Genomic DNA, 22,478 nt, shown 5'->3' with positions numbered 1-22,478 from the left:
TATGCAGCCTTTGACTAAAACTGAATATCGAAACGCAATATGAGAAACAGGTCCCTGCGGGGTGGGCTGGTCGGAACGAACAAATACGATACGAACGGAGAGTTTGAGGCCTAGTTCTAGGCTTTAGGCCTAGCTGTAGGCTTTAGGCCGCTGTGAGATATTTTTTTATTTAAATGTTTTAATTAAAAACTATCTCAGGGAATAAGTTAATTTTTAATTTAAATGTTTAATTAAAAACTATCTCAGGGAATTATAAGGGAATGTTACACTTGTTTAGCCAGGAAAGCCTCAAAGAGTCTAAAGGTTTTTGTAGGGTCCTGCCAAGTGTTTGCAGTAGGGGGCGATGTTGCTACACCTAATCGGACATCGGACGGACGGACGATATAATCTATTGTAGGCTGGTTCACTTCGTTCCTACTAGTATAAGAGGAACATAGAGGCACTCGTGAACGAGGAGACGGGGAGGAAATGTGAAGAGGAAATATCCAGCAGAATCTGGGGGGGGGAGGGGGGGAGCACAAAAAGAACACCTTGGCCTAGACAGAAAAGCATTAGCACTAAAGAAGACTTTTTTTATAAATGTTTTCTCCTACAACATCAAAGTGCAGCGGCACATTAAATACGCGCTACAATGACAATAGTTTAAAGCGATTTGAAGCATGTTTTATTTTTTGGGGGGGGGGGGGCAGAGCTTTGTGACTGGGGGAGTGGGGGTCAAAAATCGTCAAATCGCGTGGCGTCATTTATGGACGGCCCCAAAGTCACGTAGATCGAAAATAAAATTTAAAAAATCACGATGTTTCGATCGCAACACAAGCAATCGTCTTCAGGTACAAAACTACAGCAGGCGAACTGCTGAGGCAGGAGGTTATATCGCTAAAATTAAAACATTAAAAACAATCTTAGCAGGTAAAGCCCACTGAGATATTAGCTTATTTTGTCAGAAGCGACCTGGCTACAATGATTAGGGGTTGGGGGGAGGGTAGTGGGGGGAGGTGAGGCCAAGGGGCCGTTCATAAATGACGTCACGCACCTAGGGGGGGGGGGGTCAGACATTCGTGACGATGTGTGACGAGGGGGGTTGAAAAAATGTGACGTCACATCAAAATGCGCAACTTTAAATAAATGTAGAATTGTTATAACAACACTAATTGTTATAACAACACTCCTACAACATCCGAATGCAGCGCCACATTAAATACGCACTACAATGACAATAATTTAAAGCCATTTGAAGCATGTTTTATTTTAAAAATGGAAATATGGTTTTGGGGGGGGGGGGGGCAGAGCTTTGTGACGTCATTTGAGGGGGGGTCTGACTTTTTGTAACGCCGTGTGACGAGAGGGGGGGGGTTAAAAATCGTCCAAAATCGCGTGACGTCATTTATGGACGGCCCCAAGGTAAGAGTGCCCGTGGTGGGGGGGAGGGGGGTGGACTGTAGGGGCAAGTGCTGTTAGCGAGTGGCACCTATGAAGGCCAGAACGGTGCACGAATGGGGTGGGTGGCCAGCAACACAGCACCACGCCCGACCGCCTTTGTCTCCCCAGTGGCAATGTTTACACACCGCCCCAGGTACTTACTTGAGGCCGAGTCGACCTCGGGGAGGCACAGGATCGATTCAGACAAGGTCCGCGGCCCACTGACGGCCCCTAGCGACCTTTATTGCGGCCCCCGACAATACACAAATGTGAAAACACACACACCTACCCACCCCCATCATCATTATCATCATCGTGCTGTCAAACCGCAGTGGTTTCAAATGGTGTGGCGGCCCCCCTGACCTCCAGGTGCCCTGCCTCTAACCCCTGAAAATGTGTGAAGAACACCGCTTGCTACGTGGGACGATGACCGGTGGACGACATTAATGATAGCGGGAGTGTCGAGATGATGCAAACCACGAATTGGGAAACTATGAAATGCAAAACTGAGAGAGATGCCAAAGGTTTGTTTTTTATTTGGGGGGGGGGGGGGGGGGGGGTGCTTTCATCCAAGCAGTGATTTGATAACGGCTTCTTTTGCGATCCATAATAGAGGTTTTTGTTTGGGTTAAGGGGCCGTCCATAAATGACGTCACGTGATTTTGGACGATTTTTGACCCCCCCGCCCCCCTTCGTCACACGGCGTCACAAAAAGTCAGACCCCCCCCCTCAAATATGACGTCACAAAGCTCTGCCCCCCCCCAAAATAAAACATGCTCATGCTTCAAATCGCTTTAAACTATTGTCATTGTAGTGCGTATTTAATGTGGCGCTGCACTCTGATGTTGTAGGACAAAAAAATTATAAAAAATCATATTTAATTAAGTAGAACGTGTTGTCTATATTTATTTAAAGTTGCGCATTATGATGTGACGTCACATTTCTCACCCCCCCCCCCCTCGTCACACATTGTCACAAATGTCTGACCCCCCCCTAGATGCGTGACGTCATTTATGGACGGCCGCTAACCCAAATAAACCTCTTATGGATGATATTGGTCGCGAAAGCCTACACCCCCCCAACCCCGCCCCTCCCCCACCGCCCCGCCCCTCCCCCACTCCCCCTACCCCCCGCCCCACCCCCCGCATGTTAACTGCCGAGAGAGCCGCCGTCCAATCAGAGCTCGTCTCCAATTCGCAACCCGCCCTCCGACGTTCAGCGAATCAGATCGCTTCGTCTCGTCGCTCAGCCCGCCATTTTAAAAAAAGGCTTAAATTTTTCCTTCTTCGGTTCAACTCGCCTTATCTCGTTTCACATGTAACCGCGTTTCTTTTCTCAACGTTCGTTATTTATTCGCACGTTCATCAATCGTCGGCTCGCAGCGACCGCGTCAATGACGTCCACGTCGACAAAAGTGAGTTTGTTGCCGCTTACCAAATTCCCGCGGAGGCCTTGTTGAGGCCTACAACGCCGCGGTCTCGCCTGAGCGGCTCGCGGGGATTGAAGCCTCCCGGTTCCGCGGCGCCTCCCAACCGAGGGCTCCTGCCTCACCCGGGATCCCCGTGCCGGCGTTTGGCGGGTTATTAGAGCCGAATTTGTTTATGTGCGTCGACATATAAACAAACCCGATTGTGCAGCTTTCACCGTCGTCGTAATGTATTGTTAATTCCCCGCTGCAATGTTAAACCGATTGTCCGTTTTAGGCGGCACGTCTCGAGACGTCAATTCCGTGCGCATCTTTAGCATTGCAATTTGGAACGCTTCGTGACCCACGCACGCAGATCTCGTAGAAGTGCCTCCCTCCTCAAGAGATGCCTTCCTTGCACACAGTGACCTTTGCTGCACCCACACCAATGGGCACTGTTATATCGCTCGCACTCCGATACCGAGAGAGAGAGTCTGTGTTCGTCGCACGATAACCCGTGGCAGTTAATTGTCAAGGCTGGCATTTACCAAGATTAAATCTAAAAGATAAATGAGGATAATTTGTTTTTGTGCAGAGAGGAGGAGAGCGGTGACACGGCTGAAATCAACTCGCTGCATTTTGCAAACGCAGTGGGCTGAAATTTGATCTTGAACCCAAGGATCTCAGCGGTGCCGGGCTCGGCAGCACTCTGCTGACGTCTGCCACAATCATCAAAATGATTACAATCGCCGCAGGCCATAATCGTTATTATCATAATTAACATTGACCACAATTATTAATGTCAACACTATCATCGTAACCATCAGACTCTTCGCCAGGGTTTATAACGTGAGTGCCACAGTTGGGATTTTCTGGTGGCTGACAAAGTGAAATTTCCGCCACTGACTGACGGATCGATCGGAAGAAGAGATTAGTTCTGACTGATTACCAGTTTGAGCGGGGTAGATGTTTTGACTTGATGACTGCAGGGGTCGCGTTTAAATACCGTAATAATAATAATAACCTCGATGTTATAAAGACCCTTTAATAACGAAATCTCAAAACGCCGTACAAAAAAATACACATTTCGAAGTATGAATACATTCAAAACTATCCGAGGGCAAGTGTGACAGCAGCATTTGCCTCTTGCAAATAATATCTGGATCAAAAATACTCACATATCGCCTTGTTAACCCACTGTTGGATATAATACTCTCCACGCCGCGTCAACCACGTGGGATGGTTGACCGTGCGTCTTGGCTAAGTGGGTACCGGTTCAGATATTCAACAACCATCGATGCTATCTCGGTGTAGGGATTAGAGCTCGGGGTTTTCAGGTTCATATCGCAAGTGCGTAAGCCAAGTTGACCTGCAAGCCGGATTTGAATTCGCGTCTTTTTGATTGTGAGTCTTGTGCTCACCCAGTGGTTCTCAATCGGCGGCACGCGGACTCACTGGAGTGGGACGTGCCAATCAATGTCCCAGGGGGGTAATACATGTTGTGAAATTATATTATACGTGAGTAGGCATTGGTGGATGCTCGCGTATGAATCGGTTAATAAAAAATAACCACGATAAATTTTAATTCCATTTGGTAAAGTCACGTAGAAGGGAAATAATAAAAATAAAACAATACAAATCTCACGACGTTTCGATTGCAACACAAGCAATCGTCATCAGGTGTGAAAACCAAATTTTCTTGCTGTGGTTTTCACAGTGGCCAAAAAATGTTGAGAACCACTGCTCCAGCCACTGCGCCTCCTCGCCAGATGTAAGTGAATATGGGTAGAAATGCATTGGCAGCAGATCGCAAATACGGCTCAATCATATGTAAGGAAGGAGTGTGGAGAACAGCTTTTCCTTTGAATTGCGTGTGGTGGAGCATGCCGGTTACCCCCAGGGCTTTGGAGGCCAGGGTTGGTGAATCACGGAGGTTTGTCGAGTTCAATCCCGCGACGTGGCCAGGAGATGGCAGCAGAGCACAAATTTTCTTGAATAAATATTCTTGAATATTTGTACGATTTTAGGTCATGTTACCTTTTATGGTCTACAGACTTTGTATTAAATTAAAACTATCCTGGTTGGCCGACGTGGTAGCTGGCTCAAGGATATGAGGACTGAGCTGACACGGTTACGATCTTGGGTTCAAATCCTTTCGGACACAATTGAAAAAAAACCAGGCTCTTTAGCGTAGTAGAATTGATGGTTTAAGGATCGTCTCCAATGACTGCACAAAACCCATCATATAAAAATGTGGTGTTCTATTGTGTTTGTGTTGTGGCACGTGGTGTGTGCCTACTGAATAAACTAGCTCACTTGAAGGAACCTTAGAAGACGTTTTGTGGTGTATTGTTTCACATGTCATTATCCAACATGAGGTGATGTACTTATCTCCAATAGTTCTGTACGTATATTATGTTTTGTCTTGTGCTTGATGCAATGGCGATATTGGAATAATATTTGCTACTATTAAGAGAGCTCGATTTCCATTGTTCTGAAGGTGATGGCCATGCTCTCATGGCCACTTTGAAGCAAGCTGGCGCTGCATATTCGCCGGGCTGACCCAATTCAGGCCCCCTGCACTCAAGCTGTCCTAAACAAATGTCCTGATTTCATGGAGTCAAGATGGGATACTACAGAATAATAAATGTTAGCTTGGGATAGCATAATTTACCCCAAGCATATCTTAAACCTTTTTTGTAGAAATAAAAAATGCTTTCATCATGAAGCGTTAGTACAAGAAACATGCCGGGCCAGTTCAGGAACATCCCGGTACAGCTTTTCTTATATATGATGATGACTTAAATGTTCCATGATTGATTCCAAACAAACCCTGTCACCACCGGCTTCCTCCCACTTGTTCCCCTGTCATCCTCTGCCCTGCGTGTGCCGTATCCCACCCGCCCACGGCAGGTCGGTGAGATATTCTCAGCGGCAGGAGCGGCGTTCTCCAAGTTGGGCGAACTCACCATGCAGCTGCACCCCGTGGCAGACACATCGCCTTCTGGGTAAGGAGACCCACTCGCCTTGATTTTTCATGGTCATCGTCAGTCATTCCGTGGCCATCATGATTCATCATTGTTATTTTAGTATTATAAACATCAAAAATCATCATCATCAACTTCACCATCCATTAGTCATCATCTTGTCACCTCCAATGTGGGGTCTAAATTCTTGTACCTTCAGATTTTCGTGTCTCTTGTAACATGTAATTGGGCTCTTCTTGTGCACCAAACTGCCTCATTGTGTTATCTAGATATTTAATTCTTTGTCTCCCTTTTAGTCTTGCCCAAAATCCTACGCGCAATGCACAGATTCACCACAATATAATAATTAGCCTTAATGAAAAAAATATTATTCATTGTATCCTGAACAAAGTAGTGTTTTGTAAAAGATTTCTGGATAAATTGATAGCACGGTGTTTTTTTGACGAGTTATTACTAGAGAGTTATGATCCTTAGAAAGTTTCATTTATGAGGTATAACCCTGTGAGCCATGCGACTCTTGACTCGGGTGCAACCGCAACGAAACAAAAACATGAACAAGAAACATCTTAAAGTGACTACACGCAACAGAAAAATACTGGAAAAAACAGCAGTCTTCCAGAAAAAAACACCGCATTTCAATGCTATGTGCAAAAATCCCAGTGGGATGCAAGTCAAACAATAACAACCATAAGACAATGTAGATTAAAGTTATCAGGCTAACTCTGTACTACAACAAACAAACATGGCCAGACTAAACCGTCCTCAAAATCACCAAAATAAAGCCACAAAAACAATGGAACAGTGATCATAGGAACTGTGATTCAAATCCAACAACAAACGATATACATAACATGTACGACCAAACCCCGCAGCCATAGCTGGCTGCATGAGTCACTCCATAACAGCAGGAGTATCAGTAGCAGAATCAAAATTTCTCAATACACCTTTAAAGATCAGCACACCACAATGAAAACTCAAGATCATACTTTTCAGCGGTCATCCGGAATGATACATTTGATTTCAGGCCATTCTGAATAGCAGTGGCAGCTAGGTGTGTACAATTCCTCTAGAGCAGTTTTTAGTGAAGATCTCATAGGTAGTGATCCAACTTGCAGTTTATTGGCGATAGCATTCCAGACCCCCTGGGGGCATCGATAGAAAAGGCCCCTCCTCCAGTATTTGTACGGCACTAAGGAATGTGAAGCTGGTAAATGAGCGAAGACCTTAGGTCACATTTGTTCTTCGAAACAGTGAGGAGATCCAGCAGGTAGTCTGCTGATTTTTTTGTAAGTACATCGTGAATAAATAAGATCTGATGCACAAGCCATCGATCATTAAGAGAAGACTTGTGGCAAAATCTATTTTGCGTTAACTGCCTTCTAATTACTTTGAAGAAATATCTATTTTTAGTGGAAGAGCACCAAGTAACAACACAATCATGATAAAAATGTGAATTACAATGACAAAGTAAAGGAAATCTGATATCGTTGTATCATGAAATGTAAAATCATTTTGTGAAAAAAAGATACTGCTCAAATCATAGTTCTTAGGCTCACGTTTCGCCGCCATTGTCGTGTTGGTGAAGATTTCTGCCGTTTGGACATCTACACATTCTCAGACGACACACTTGGAATTGATTTAGCGTCTTAAAAACGAGTGGTAAATCATTTGAAGGGAACAATGAGAAGTCTTTGAGAAAGAAGTGCAGGCATTAAATTTTGGGTATGTCTCATAGTTTAAGTCGGAATCCAACACTATGAATACAAAGACTGGAGCAGTGGTAAAGTGCACTTAGTGCTTACTGAGCCACGAAACCGATGACGTTTGATGCTTGGTCATGGACAATGTCTGTGGGGAGTGATATGTGAACCAGTCCCGAGTCTTCCCCTTCAGCCTGCTTTGACCAGCATTGTGAAGTACGTCACGCAACCTCACATGCCCGAGGAGGTGTGCGGAAGGTGTTTATCCAGCAGTGAATTGACAAAGGAACTGCAAATGTAAATCTTAATCCATATGCCAAATTACGTGGTGTTTGAATGCCACTGTAAGACTCATAATGCCTAGACTCTCATTATAAATCCATGCCGTTCCTTTCCCAAGGCCATGTTGACAAACGCGTGTGTATAATTTGACTGGAAACCACGCAGTTATTGTAGCCCCACTTAATTTGCCACAATTGAGCCTCCCCCAACACCTACCCCTGACTCCCCCCCCCACCCCAATAGAAGCCTGCCCTGGTCACATCGCCCCCATGAGTTCAATCCCATGTACACGTTGTTACATGTATCAGCCCCTTGTCTATGCACTGCTCGTTGAGAGGGCCTCCACAAGTCCTGTGGATTATTTGGTCAGTGCGGGTTGGTGGAGGTGCGGGAAGCAAAGATGCTGGACCATTATAGTATGGTCCAACAATAGACTTTCTTCACTGCATCTCCGACCATGAACACATTTCCAGTGAACTCAAACACGTACGCCAAGCTCTTAAGGCAAATGGTTACTCCGACTATACAATCCGCAAAGCCATCACTCCAACCATCAAGAAGGATCCTGTTGAGGAGCCTTTCAAGACCATCACCTTACCCTACATTGCTGGGGTCACAAAAAAGATCTCCAAAATCCTGATTAAACACAAGATCCAGGTCCGATTCAACACAGTACATAAAATCCGTGATCTGGTACCGTCTGTAAAAGATGTGGTTCCAGACATACAGTACCCTGGCGTCTACAAACTAAGTTGCCTCTGTGGTAGCAGTTACATTGGGGAAACCAAACGACATGTCTCGGACCGCATCCGTGAACATAAAGCTGACCTGAAACACGGTAGGACTAACACCTCAGCCGTGGCAGATCACTGTTACAACTCAGTGGGCTCACATGATATTGACTTCTCCAAGACAGAGGTTCTCTGCAAGCCATCTGGCTATCATGAGAGATTCGTTCATGAGGCGATCCACATATACAAACACAGAGACAACTTTAACCGAGAAGATGGATTCTGGCTCAGCAATCATTGGAAGGACGTAATAAACCATTTCGATACACATTAGGGTGTGTAGAATAATACATAGTGTGATATTAAATGTATAAGATATAGGTTGGTTTACAGCAATACAGTATATAATTTAATGTTGGGTTTATCTATGGCAGTATATAGTACGGTATATGCTCGTGTGATGTAAGAGAATAAGGTTTAGATGGAAGCATATTATAGAATTTTTACGAGGTAAAATTGTAATGTATTACTTGCTGTTAGTAACTCAGCTTATTATAGAGTATAGTAAGTATACTGATGGTGCGATGCAGTTTATACTTTAGTTTTTTATGTAGTTTATACTTTAGTTTTCTACGTGTTGTTGAGTAACTGCAGCTACATATCATTAACATTCCTTTCCTTTGTTACTGCTAATCCCTGCACCCCCCTTGGTTGCTGCTGATCCTGCATAATGCATGGGCATAATATGACTTTGACACCCCCCCGCCCAACGCCTACGCATTTTCCATGAATATGCTAAATCCCTCTTCACATGCACATTCTTTTTGTTAAGGCGCTCTTCAACCCCCAATGCAGCTTATATATAAGCTCCTAGTTTGGTAGTGTCTCATTCTTCACCTGAAGACGGCTGCTTGCGTTGTAGCCGAAACGTCGTGAGAATTGTTTTATTATGTTTTATTTTTATTATTTTATTACTTCCCTTCTACGTGACTTTACCGAAAGAAACAAGAAGATTTCTTCACTGCCTTCTATTGCCCACCCACAGCACGGCCACGCAGCTGCTTACAACAACCTGTTTTGTACAAGGAGGTCGCCCATAAAAACACGTAAGCAGGCCCAAACCCACTTAGCATTTGAGTGTCTTGACTAGATCGGGCGCATTCCGAGTTATTAAATCAGAGGTGGTCCTGCCATAGTAACGTGACATTTCCACCAATGGCTCAGGGCAGTATGCAAGGAAGAGCAATGCACCACACCTGCCTGCTCGGTGTGACACACTTTGATTCCACATACAGCGCAGACAGATCAACGCACCATCGATTCTGACGCACGCGTGTAGGTCGATGCGTGTATCGCTAGCGCAAAGAGTAATTTTTTGATGGCTCGATAAAGCGACGTCTCTTATGTTTGTGGCAATTGTCGTGGAGATATTTATGTGTATTGTTAACCCCACGACGCCCAGGGCTGTGGTCGCAGAGTGACGCGGCCTCACAGGTGGCGGTCGTTGAGCCGGCGCCACTGTAAACATGTTGACAGCCGCGCCACGCGCCCTGCCAGGGCATTGCACCGAGCGCTACTACTCGCGCAGGTGGCTTGCGCTGCACTGCCTGCGGAACAGAACAACAGATGCTCACGTGCGCGGCTGTGACATTGTCGCACGGGATGTGCCACTGCGTCGCATTGTGTAGATTCTCTTTGTGTTTGTGTCTGTGGCGGTGGTCCCACCGCCTGCTCGTCCATGGTGCCGGCCGTCATAGGCGCTTGATCCCAGCACTTGCACCCAACCGTCCTGTGTGGTTATACGGGAGGTCTTTATCTTTGTGTCTGTCTTTGAGAGTGGTGGCGCAATTAGCTCACTGTGCTATGGAACCAATTGACCAGATCAGTGGAACAGCTGCTCACGAGTATACGGCCGTGACTTTATTGCACTGATATACCGCTGCATGTCGCATTGTCGTCTTCTCTTTGTGTGCTGTATGTGTCATTGGGTGTGAGTTCGATTCGCAGCCAGTAAACGTCAGCAGCAAAGGTGGTGAGCGATATCAAAGCCAGTGCTAGGCCTCACCTAGGTCGACTCGGCCATAAATTAGTACCTGTGTGGTATATAAAACATCAAGGACAACTGGGTATGTGTGATCACATCACCTCCTCATATGCCATTCTGGCACTTTCACCAACAGTCCGTAAAGCGATATGGGGGATTGTCTGAGTTTGATTCCTGGTCATGGTAAACATTTGTGGTGCGTGATACATAAATTGGGCCTGGGCCTACCCTCATTCCCTAATGAATACCTGGTGTCACGTGTAAACATCAGTACTGAGGAGACAAAGGCGGCTGGGCTTGTGCTGGCCACATCCACTCCCTGTGCCTTGGCACCATTGATAGGAGCTCACAGCACTTGACTATACAGTTTCAGGACCTTTGTTGGTAGCAGTGCCACCATGGTTAACACACTGCTGTGATCCTAATGACCTAGGCTTGATTGCCTGGCTGTGGCACACCTGTCGTGTACATTGGTGTTGTTGAAGACAAAGGCAGACGGGTGTGCGTCGTGCTGGCCACACCTCCCTTTTGTGTGCAGTGCCGGTTTCAATAGGTGCTGTCTAGCAACATTTGCGCATATGGTCTATAAGGCTAAACGGTGTGCACGTGTGTAAATGGTGAGTGGGGTGTCGTGGCGTGCTGCGCTGGGAATCGGACGATCTCGGTTCGATTCTCGGCCACAGCCACTATTAATCCTGGGTGATGGTTGAACTGTTGCTGACCCTCCGCTAGGTAATTTCAGCCTTAAATGTGTTCCTGGAGCAGTGTGTAAATGTCATGACTGGTGAGACAAATGTGGCTCTGTGGCATTCTGGCCACACCGCCCTCTCGCGTGCCTTGTCAGGTTTGATATATTTCGATTTAAAGCTTTCGTGACTGCAGGGATTCATATTCTTGGTTCTTTCGGTAAAGTCACGTAGAAGGGAAATAATAAAATAATAAAAATATAAAACAATAAAAATTCTTACGACGTTTCGACTGCAACACAAGAAATCATCATCAGGTGTGAAATCCACAGCAAGAATTTGACATTTGAAATTTTCTTGCTGTGAATTTATATTTGTATTTTTTTATTATTTCCCTTCTACGTGACTTTATCGAAAGAACCAAGAATATGAATCCCTGCAGTCACGAAAGCTTTAAATCGAAACATAATTTATTGTTTCCCTTCTACGTGACTTTACCGAAAGAACCAAGAAGAGGTTTCATATATGTCAATTAACATAATTTACTCGAAACGGTCAGATGTTTGTATTCGAGTAAATTTCTTCATGGATCACAGCAAAGCTCCACCTGACGTAAGTAAGAAAAACGGTGGCCCCGAGGTGTTTAAGGCGGAGTCAACCTAAATAAAGCACAACAGTGGCCTCGTTATGCGCGTCCACAACATTGCTCTCTGATACGAATGAAGCTTCATTTTTTTTAGTTAACCTGGTAAATTGTAAGGATACGTATGTAGATGTTTGAACTTCTTTCACACTACGTAGCCAACCGTGCTAATCGGAGGTGCAGTTGTCGGCGAAAACACGTTTCCCGGTCTCCTGTAGATGGCAGTAAGATTCAGGTATTGGTGTTGCTTGGCAGCCGTGGTCATGAGTGCGCTGCGTTTACTGGTGGTGTGAGGTGACTTGCAGGAGAGTCGTGGGTGGCATTGGAAGAGAAGCACCTATTGTGCACGTCTCTGTGTATAGGTAGAGAAACATTGTGTGTGTGCGTCAACAGACATTGATTGTCTGGGTTACTTGGCAAAATCGCTTCGGTGACGTCCCAGCCACTTAGTGGAGAATGACAGCTGTTTTTGTTGGAGACGTATGTGTGGTGCTGACTACATCGCCTCCTTGATGTGCTGTGCTCAATTATCATAAATTTCTACAACAGCCACCATACATAGCCAACCGTGTGAATCGGGGGTGCGGGGGAAGGACAACAAACTAAATACAAAAAGCGGATTATAAAGAAATTCGTTTTCAATCACAGATTTAAAAATGCATAGCTGCAGTAACTTCCTAAATCGGAAAAAAGATCTAAACGTTGAGGCATAGAAGTACAGAGTAACAATGGATGTTACTGCGCTGCCCTCCGCTGCCCTCCACAGAGCGCCGCAGCCTTATGAAAGTTAATTAATGTAGAGTTGTCATCCATCAAAACACCATATAATATCACACCATATAATCTAGATTTGAAGTTTTCGTGACTGCAGGGATCCATACTCTTTGGTTCTTTCGGTAAAGTCACGTAGGTATAAAATAAATTAAATTACGACGTTTCGGGCGCAACACAAGCGTCCGTCAACAGTTGGGACAACCACAGCAAGAAACAATTGCTGAAGTGGGCAAAAGGGCTGCTTGTAACAAGAGGCTATATAGGTAAGAGAGGGGGGAGGAGCCAGGGAGGAGAGATAGAGAGGGTGGGGGTGTGGGGTAGGGGGAGTGGAGTGCTAGAAGCTCCGAGCACGATAAAATGCCGGGGCTGGGAAGTGAGCGGGGCTAGGGGTAGGAGGCTGAAGAAACTTGAGATGCGGATATGAAGGCAAACTATGAAGCAGTTAAGGTTTTACCTGGTTAATAACATCCTTCCAATGATTGCTCAATTTGTATCCATCTTCTTGGTTGAAGTTATGTCTATGTTTATATATCTGGATGGCTTCATGAACAAACCTTTGATAGTAGCCCGAAGGTTTGCAGAGTACCTTCTCGGAAAAAACAATATCATGAGAGCCCACAGCGTTATAGCAATGGTAGGCCACGGCGGAGGTATTAGTTCTGCCGTGTTTCAGATCTGCCTTGTGATCGCGAACACGATCCGAGATATGTCGTTTCGTTTCCCCAATGTAACAGCCACCACAGGTGCAAAGTTTGTAGACTCCAGGATATTGCATGTCAGGAATGATATCCTTCACAGATGGGATTAGATCATGGATTTTGTGTACTGTATTGAATCGGACCTGGATCTTGTGTTTGGAAATCTTTTTGGAAACACCTGCTATGTATGGCAACGTGATGGTTTTGATCGGCATCTCAGGGAGTTGTTTCTCCATGGTTGGAGCAACAGCTTTGCAAAAAATGCAGTCCGAGTACCCATTTATCTTGAGGGCCTGGTGTACGTGTTCCAGTTCACTGGCTCGGTGGTGTTGGTGAGAAATGCAGTGGACCCTATGGTGTAGTGTTTTGATGAGGGAATTATTCTGTGCCGGGTGGTGGTGGGAATCAGGTTTCGGATAGGAATCTGTGTGGGTGGCTTTGCTGTAGACAATGTCCCAACGAGCCGTCATGCCTCTTCTCAAACAAAACATCCAGGAATGGTAGCTTACCATCCTTCTCCACTTCCATGGTGAATTTGATGGATGGGTGTACGGAATTAATGTGGTTGAGAAATTGGTTAAATTCTGGCAGGCCATGTGGCCAAATGACGAAAGTGTCATCTACATATCTCATTCACAAGGTGACTTTACCGAAAGAAGCAAAGAGTACCAAAGAGTATCACACCATATAGGTTGACCAGATTAAGGCGTATTCCGGGTGATTTGGTAATAGGATAAGGTATTGCATATATGTGTATAATTAGAAAATAAGTCATTCCTTCTCAGACCCACAATTGCATACACATCTTTAGAATCGATATTACTCAATGAATTGATAGAAATGAGTGATGCATTTTAAAATAAATATAAGGCCTATGTGCAAAATTGTTGCCAATGTTTTTGATCCACGTGTCACGGACATAGACGAAGAAATTGAAACAAGAGCTCAAAAGTGTGCAAAGGAACGTGGAGGGGGGTGTACGCTTGACCGAAAAAGGAACCCATAGAACAAAGAACATATACACATTTAGAGACATCACATTAATTCTAGATTTGAAGCTTTCATGACTGCAAGGATTCATATTCTTAGGTTTTTTCGGTAAAGTGACTTTACCGAAAAAACCTAAGAATAGACATCACATTGACTGTACAGAACACGAAGTGGGCAGGAAACTTCGCCAAAAGGGATGGTGGCCAGTGGTCGACTCGCGATAGAATTGCAACCAATGGAGGGAACACGTCCAGGAGAGCACAACCCTGTGGAGACTGAGCGATGTGGGAGTGAGATGGGTGGTTGTTGCATCACAGGACCATGAACTGGCAATGCTCTGATTGTCACACACTCTTTAACAGCGGTGCCACGTGGCCGGCTAGGATTGTTATTCCTGTACAAGCTGGCACCACCGTGTCCAGTAACAAGGGTGGATCATTTTACCAACTACAATCCCTGACAACACTGCTTTGAAACTCAAAAAATTATAGGAATTGGAAGGGGATTTAGAGTGTTCTACAAGCTCACAAGTTTAGCGCGGCAAACTGTGTTGGTTAGAATTTATTTTACCTGGTTTAGAGCTTATAGGTCATACATACAGCTATGTACACAGCTCGTCCATATTTTCTTATGGTCAGAATGAGCCCTTGAGTACTTTAATTGCTGTGACTGACAGACTGACTTGAGGACAGACAATTGATATTCTTATAATATAGACTATTGCAATAATGTACAGACCTTTGCTCTCCACTGCTGGATGAACGTTGGTCAGCGTACGTTGGTGAAGGTGGGAGGACTCGGATATCACGCAACCATGGTGTTAGCCACGGCTGTGAATTTACCTCGAGTTGCTGGGCTCCTAGGGCAGTTTGTGAACGACCTACTTAACTTAGATAATTACTATTATTAGTATTATATAAAAGCACATATATTACATATCATTATATTTCATGACACTTAATTGCTCTATGAATTGACATATTGGATCAAAAGAAGAGCTGGGCTTTTTGATGAAAGTAATTGGTTACTTTACCAATGACTGGTTTTGATTTCTTCAAATAACACGAAAATATTTTGGGGAAAAAGTTCCACCTCCGTTTCCGTGTGTGCCGTTGGATGTGAGGTGATGGGCGTAGCTTGGTGATAACACCAGCATCACGAGCCGCGTCACATGTGGCTTGTCAGGCAGGAGAGGGGGGTTTTTCCTGCCCTTTTTGAAATGGAATATGTCGGGGTGGCTGACAAATGGTTAAACGGGTCCGAGTAGTTGATGATAAGAAAAGTAGTCCTTGAAGTGAATTCACCGACTAATCGCCCCAGCTATCGTTTTAATAACATTTTTATGGCAGAATATATACAGATAGTCCCTGAGTTACGATGGTCCGACTTAGGATATTTCGATCTTACGATGGAGATAGCGACACGACAAAATTGTAAAATATTTAAATTTCGCGCAAACGCAGCAGCGTACGAGGTACGACACTGTACGTTGGGACGCTGCCGGGATGTACGCATCTCCCGCCTTTCTATTAAATTTCAGTTCATATAGGTAGGCTAAGAATTTACCTTGTGTTTTTTAGTTTACATTTTACTGTGCAATACAGTATTGTAATTAATAAATAAACACAGTATATAGTTTATACAGTACTGTAAATTGCTCTGTTTGGTAAATTATCACCATTATTTAAGACTCCTGGGTAGGCTAGGCCATCTTCGACTTACGATATTTTTGACTTACGATGGGGTCGTCGTAACGCATCTCAATCGTAAGTAGAGGACTACCTGTATTTTTTAAAGGCTGAGTAATGTTTCGGGCATTTGGCAGCCCATGAACTGCCAAGTTTGCCGGCGGTCGTTTTGGTTGTATTGATGACAGCACTCAGTGCTTCATTAATACTTCTTCTCGTTGTTGCTCCTAGCTCTGTTCAACGGAGCCACGTAGTGCGTATGTGTGTTGTTTGTGCGTATGAGAATTGATATGCGTGCGTGCATGCTTCTGTTTTGAGTTTTGAGACACTTGAGATGACTCAAAGGTAAGAAAACAACTGACTTGGCCCTGAGGCTGTCTTGGGTGTGTGAGTCTGAAGTCTTTGGGTAAATGGTTAAAACCTATAATAAATGTTACCCTTGCCTTTGACACTTCGACACCGATGTGAATAAACATAAATATTATATTCCTACGTTCCATATGTACATGCATTGTTTCACTCAATGTAACAGTTATTTGATCACGTGGACGTCACAGTTCGTCCACTCTAATATTTGATTAATTGTCACGATTCCGATTTAATTCACAGTGTAGTAAAACACACTTGAAGAACTAAATACCCATTAACCTCTTAGCACACGCATATAAATTGTACGCAAAGGTTTGTAGGGAACAGAATAATGTAGAGGCCAAGCAACCAAGGGAGTAAGTAGAGTTGAGGAAAGATTTCCCTACCAATCAACGTCATTGCATACTATTAATCACCATCTGGAGGAAAAAAACAATAAATTTTAGTTCCCATTGTGCCTAGCCATTGTAGGCTATATATATTCATTGGGTCTTGCGGTAAAGTCACGTAAGTAGGTTCAAAGAAAATAACAAAAAACTACGACGTTTCGATCGCAACAAAAGCAGTCGTCATCAGGAACAGGGGGTTAGCTACTTAAAGGAAAACTGTTTATAAAGGTTTGAAATGGGCGTAGCCCAAATGTCAGCAGCATGGCGACCGCGACGTTGGTGGGTTTTCCACCAATTAAAGGACTGCCAATTAAAAATTAGCATGTTAATGTAATATCGGTGAGCGGCCTCCACGGCGAGCGCGCTGAGGTGGCTATGTTAATGTGAGAGATTAGCATGTTAATGGAGGATCGCAGAGCCGTAAGCTCTAGGTCGGTGCGCGGAGGTGGCTGTGTAAGTGTGAGAATTTTTACCTGTTATAATCTGAGAGTCGAAAATAACAACTAACATCGGAAGGTGGTAGGATGGGAACATCACAGCCCGTTATAACTTAAACTGGTTGATAACGTCCTTCCAATGATTTCTCAGTTTGTACCCATATTCTCGGTTGGAATTGTGTCTGTCTGTATATATGGATGGCTTCATGAACAAATCTTTGTTGATAGCCAGTGGGTTTGCAAAGTACCTTTGTCTTGGAGAAATCAATTTTTGTGTGAGCCCACCACATTAAAACAATGATCAGCCACGGCTGAGGTATTGGTCATACCGTGTTTCAGGTCTGCCTTATGTTCACGAACACGGTTTGAGACATGTCTCTTAGTTTCCCCAATGCAACTACTGCCGCAGACACAACTTAGTTTGTAGACGCCGGGGTATTTCATGTCAGGGATCGCATCCTTCACAGATGGGATCAGATCACGCATTTTGTATGTACTGTGTTAAATCGAACCTGGATCTTGTGTTTGCTCATGATTTTGGAAATCATTTTGGTGACCCCTGCTATGTATGGCAAGGTGATGGTTTTGATTGGGTCCTCAGATGGTTCTTTCCCAACGGTTGGGGTGATAGCTTTACGGATTGTGTAGTCTGAATAGTCATTCGTCTTGAGAACTTGGTGTACGTGTTCCAGTTCACAGGCTAGGTGATGATGGTCTAAAATACATCGAGCTCTATGGTGTAGAGTTTTGATGAGGGAATTCTTCTGGGATGGATGGTGGTGGGAGTCAGGTTTTAGATAGGCATCCATATGGGTGGCTTTCCTGTTGACAGTGTCCCATTGAGCCATCTGGTCTCTTCGATTAAAACATCCAAGAATGGTAACTTGCTATCCTTTTCCACCTCCATGGTGAATTTGATGGCTGGGTGTATGGAATTGATGTGGTTGAGGAATTGGTTCAGAGCTGGTCGGCCATGTGGCCAGATGACAAACGTGTCATCTACGTACCTCTTCGACAAGGACGGACGTAGAGTGGATGCCTGGATGGCATCTGTCTCAGTTTTTTCTGTGAAAACATTGGCTACAACTGGAGATAAGGGAGAACCCATTGGGGTACCTTCAACTTGTTTGTAAAATGTTCCATTCCAGGTGAAGTAAGTGTTGGTGAGGCAGTGTCTCACCAGGGCCGGTACATCAGCATTCAGTCCATGTTGGACCAAATCTTCAATGATTGCAATGGTGTCAGGCACAGCAACTTTGGTAACCAAAGAGACTACATCGAAACTAACGAGCAAATTATCTAGAGATAGTGAGATGTCCTGAATTAACGATACCAAGTGAGCTGAGTTAAGTACAGCTGAGTTGGTCTTACCAGTGAATAGTTGTAAGGTCTCAGACAGAAATCGGACCAGTTTGTAGGTGGGTGAGAGACGATAGGATGAAGGGGTGTACCTTCTTTATGGATTTTTGGTAAGCCATACAATCTGGGTGGTCTAACAGCAGAGGGTTTTAAGAAAAAACGCTTGGTTGGTTCAATTAAAGATGTCGAATCGGTGATGATATTGTTGGTTTTCGTAACGAGGCTGTTGGTGGGATCTCTTTTAATTTTTGTATAGCTACTTAAGTAGGTTCTGAATTTTGTTATTGTATGTGGTTTTGTCCATGATGACTTTCGCATTGCCCCTGTCAGCTGAGAGGATGACGATGTCATCTCTTTTAATTGAGGAAGCTCAAGACGCTCATCCTTGCTGATGTTGCTAATAGGTGTCTTAGCGTTTTTGAGGATTTCAGCGATTTCCAATCTTGCCACGTCTGCAGTAATGTGTCCAAAAACCCTTAAGGGCTATGTCAACCTGGGCAATGATATCATCAACTGTTTAGGGGTGACTGTGAAATTCAACTCTTTAGCTAGAACCGATTTTAGGCTGTCAGAAATTAGACTGATACTCTGATTGAGAACAATCTTGTCAACATAATAATAAAAATAAAGTGAATAAAAATAATAACATTTTAAAATAAAAAAAATAAAAATTTTCTTTGAACCTATCTACATGACTTTACCGAAAGACCCAAAGAATATGAATTCCTGCAGTCACGAAAGCTTTTAGTCATTTCAGACTATGAAAAGGATGAAAAAAGCATCCGACTATGTGGAAATTAATGCAGTCATTAAACGCCCTCGCAAACCGAGGCCTAAATAAAAGCTATATTTAGACACTACTGAACCGGTTCGGAAAATGTAACAGCCACAGCATGATGAGAAGTGGAGAGCTCCACAATAGGTAATAATAGGTGAGTCTTGACGATGTGACACGCTCTCACAAAACGTATTCACGGCGAAATTAGAACATATTTTCTGAGAACTGGATTGGACAAAGGTGTAGTATATCTATTCGTGGAGAAGTCATAAACCATCTCCGATATGATGATGTGACGGTAAACTAAAACTAAATGAAAATGTTTTATTTTACCAGGTAAGGCCCACTCAAGTATATACCATGGCTCGTCTTTCAGAAGCGACCTTGCCGCAAATGATTGCTCAACGAAGCAGCTTCTCACATGGAAATTGACAGCGGCAAAATCCTCTAAATGTATGTTTTTAATCGTGGAGGGAAAAAACCAGAGGACCCGGAGAAAAATCCTCGTGACCACAGGGAGAACATGCAACCTCCAAATATTCAGGCGTCGGGGTCAGAATCAGAATTGGGGGGATCGAACTTGCTACCTCGTATGCAAGGCGTGGTAGTTAACATCTCGCCACCGTTGGTGCCTCGTCATTGTTACATCTAAAGGAAATTAACTCTAGGAAATGTTCTAAGAACTTAATAGGAGAGCCTGCAAATATGAACAAAACAAATGGAAGATACGGCAAGTTTGCCACATCAATTGGAGATGTCAGCCGGCTGAATCGCTCTTGAAAAATAGCTTCTTAGCTAAATGGGCTTTACTCGGGGAATTAAACTTCTGATTAACTGGAGAAAAAAACCCGCATCGGCACAGATATTAAAGGCAGACCGGGATCAAAATATAGAGATAAAGACGTGAGCAGGGTTGGATTCGTTTTGGAAAGCTGGACTTCATAATGGCATGCAGAGAGACCCTCATCCGGCAGTGGATTAGCAAAGAGCCATACACCTACACACGTGCACATGGAAGTGTACGATGCAATATCAAGTGATGTTGCTTCATGTGTTGCTTAAATATCGTTGTAACTCAAGACGTTGTGCAACTGTGTTTTGACGCGTGTTTTGAAGCGTGTTTTGATGTACAAAGGACAAAGATCCCCGGATAGCCTTTAACATACTGTCGGGGAAAGTGCTGTTAGCGTGCGCATTTGACGGCCCGGCGCGGCACACGAGGGGGTGGGTGGCCAACACCACAACCTCGTGGCAGTATTTACATACCACAGCAGGCACTCATTTGAGGCTGAGTCGACCTAGGGGAGGAACAGGTCCAGTTCAGATATTCGTCACTGGTGTTGATCGTGAGCGGCAATTGAACCCGGTTTGCTGGGTTCATAGCTAACCACTGCACTACCACTCCCCACTGTTGATGTCCACACACGTGTACCCATGCCGTAATATCTTCATGTCACTTGGCTTATAGCGGTTTGGCTAATGGCTCCTCATTATCATCATTATCATTAGCTGTGATTAATTCACTGCTTGACGATAGGCCTTCCCACTTCATCGCCATCTCTCACGGTCCTGCGAAGTGACAATCCACCCAGCACCTACCTGCACATCGGCTGATTGCGTCACTTTCTCCATGGTGCACGAGCTCTCGTGCACCTTCCCTCATTTGACTGGCACTCGGTTGTTATCGTGAGCCATTGGTAATCATCGCTGCTGGCGATGTGCCCATGCCCAAGCTCACTTGGGGGTAAATACGAAGAGGTGAAGATGTAGAACGCATCGTCTGTGTTTTTTTGTTTCTTAACCTCATCGGTTTACTTTCCGACAGCTTTGCGGTCACGTGGGTGACTGGGTCACTGAGCCTCAACGAGTGAGAAGTCGCAAATAAATTATGTTTGCGTTAATGATCAAATTAGCATGCATAAACATACTTAAAATTTCGATTTAAAGCTTTCGTGACTGCAGGGATTCATCTTTCGGTAAAGTCACGTAGAATGGAAATAATAAAATAATAAAAATAAAACATAATAAAATAATTCTCACGACGTTTCGGCCACAACGCAAGCAGCCGTCCTCAGGTGAAGAGCAGGTCTGTCGAGTAGACAGAGTCTGAATGACACACTCCAGTCGCTCCAAGCCTGTGACTTTACCGAAAGAACCATACTTTAATTATTGTTTCGCAAGCGTGCTTCATCTGCAACAGATAATTCGCGTACGGATAATCGAGAATTTCTTTGTTGTTTTGGATATCCTGTAAAAGTTTGTGTTGCTTTGTATAACCCAGTGTGTTCTCTTTATTGGTGCTTCTGCCACTTACACCATTACATGTGTGACCAGACTTTACGAACTTTATCAATGCACGGTACAGTCAACAACTTTATTGCTACCTCAGCCACTCCAGTCTATTTTCTGTATAACAAAATGCACCCCCCCTACCCTGGAATTCCCTCTGTTTCCCGTAACTTTACCCACTTTCCCGTAACATAGTATTTTTGTGAAAGATTTGTGTTTTTAGAAAGTTATCTCAAAGTTAATGGTGCTCGTTACTTTCCCGAGTGTCGAATAACCTGTACAATACAGTAAACCACTTCCAACCGTGCACCTCCCCACGCTTTTTTGCGCCGAGGATGACTCTGTTTGTGTGACGCGCTGTATTTGAACGCGTGGCTTGGCGAGTGTGGGAGTCTGGTGTGTGTGTGTGCGCGCACGGGAAGCGCGATATCGCTGCACGAACACTATCCCACCGCGCGCTGTGATCGGATTAGCAAGCATGTGAAGGGGGTGAGACATCGCCACCACGCCTGTCGGCTCGTGAACCCGTATAACACGGTGAAAATAAAACCATAACAAACACGCCAGCCACCCCTTACGACACACTGCTCCAACACGTTCCCTCCGATGTTGTAATTAATACTGCCTTATCATGAAATCCAGACTGGATTTGGCTTCACACTGGAGCTGATCCAAATCCAAAAAGAAGATGCGATAGAAGCCAGCAGCTCGCAATCGGAAGGTTGAAATCCTGATTGGGGGTTGACTTGCACCATCATCCCTCCAGGATCGATAACATAAATACCACTTTGTGGGCAAGGCAACAGTGGT

General features: G+C 44.5%; 1 protein-coding gene across 2 annotated transcripts in view; it reads left to right on the top strand.

Annotated features, from left to right (window-relative positions):
* The first annotated feature begins 2,639 nt into the window (after positions 1-2,639).
* Positions 2,640-22,478, top strand: part of LOC133343828 (chromatin complexes subunit BAP18-like) — a 36,574-nt gene continuing 16,735 nt past the window's right edge. For both annotated transcript variants that reach the window (XM_061553732.1, XM_061553723.1), the window contains exons 1-2: positions 2,640-2,833; positions 5,738-5,832. In XM_061553732.1, the coding sequence (XP_061409716.1) occupies positions 2,813-2,833; positions 5,738-5,832 (116 nt within the window). In that variant the 5' untranslated portion in view covers positions 2,640-2,812. The remainder of the gene's footprint in view (positions 2,834-5,737; positions 5,833-22,478) is intronic.

This window comes from Lethenteron reissneri, chromosome 2 (genome assembly GCF_015708825.2).
Source record: "Lethenteron reissneri isolate LAM-NWPU_2019-01 chromosome 2, ASM1570882v1, whole genome shotgun sequence".
Classification (NCBI taxonomy): Eukaryota; Metazoa; Chordata; class Hyperoartia; order Petromyzontiformes; family Petromyzontidae; genus Lethenteron; species Lethenteron reissneri.
Note: the sequence above shows the minus strand (reverse complement) of the source record. Positions and strands in the feature narration are given on the sequence as shown.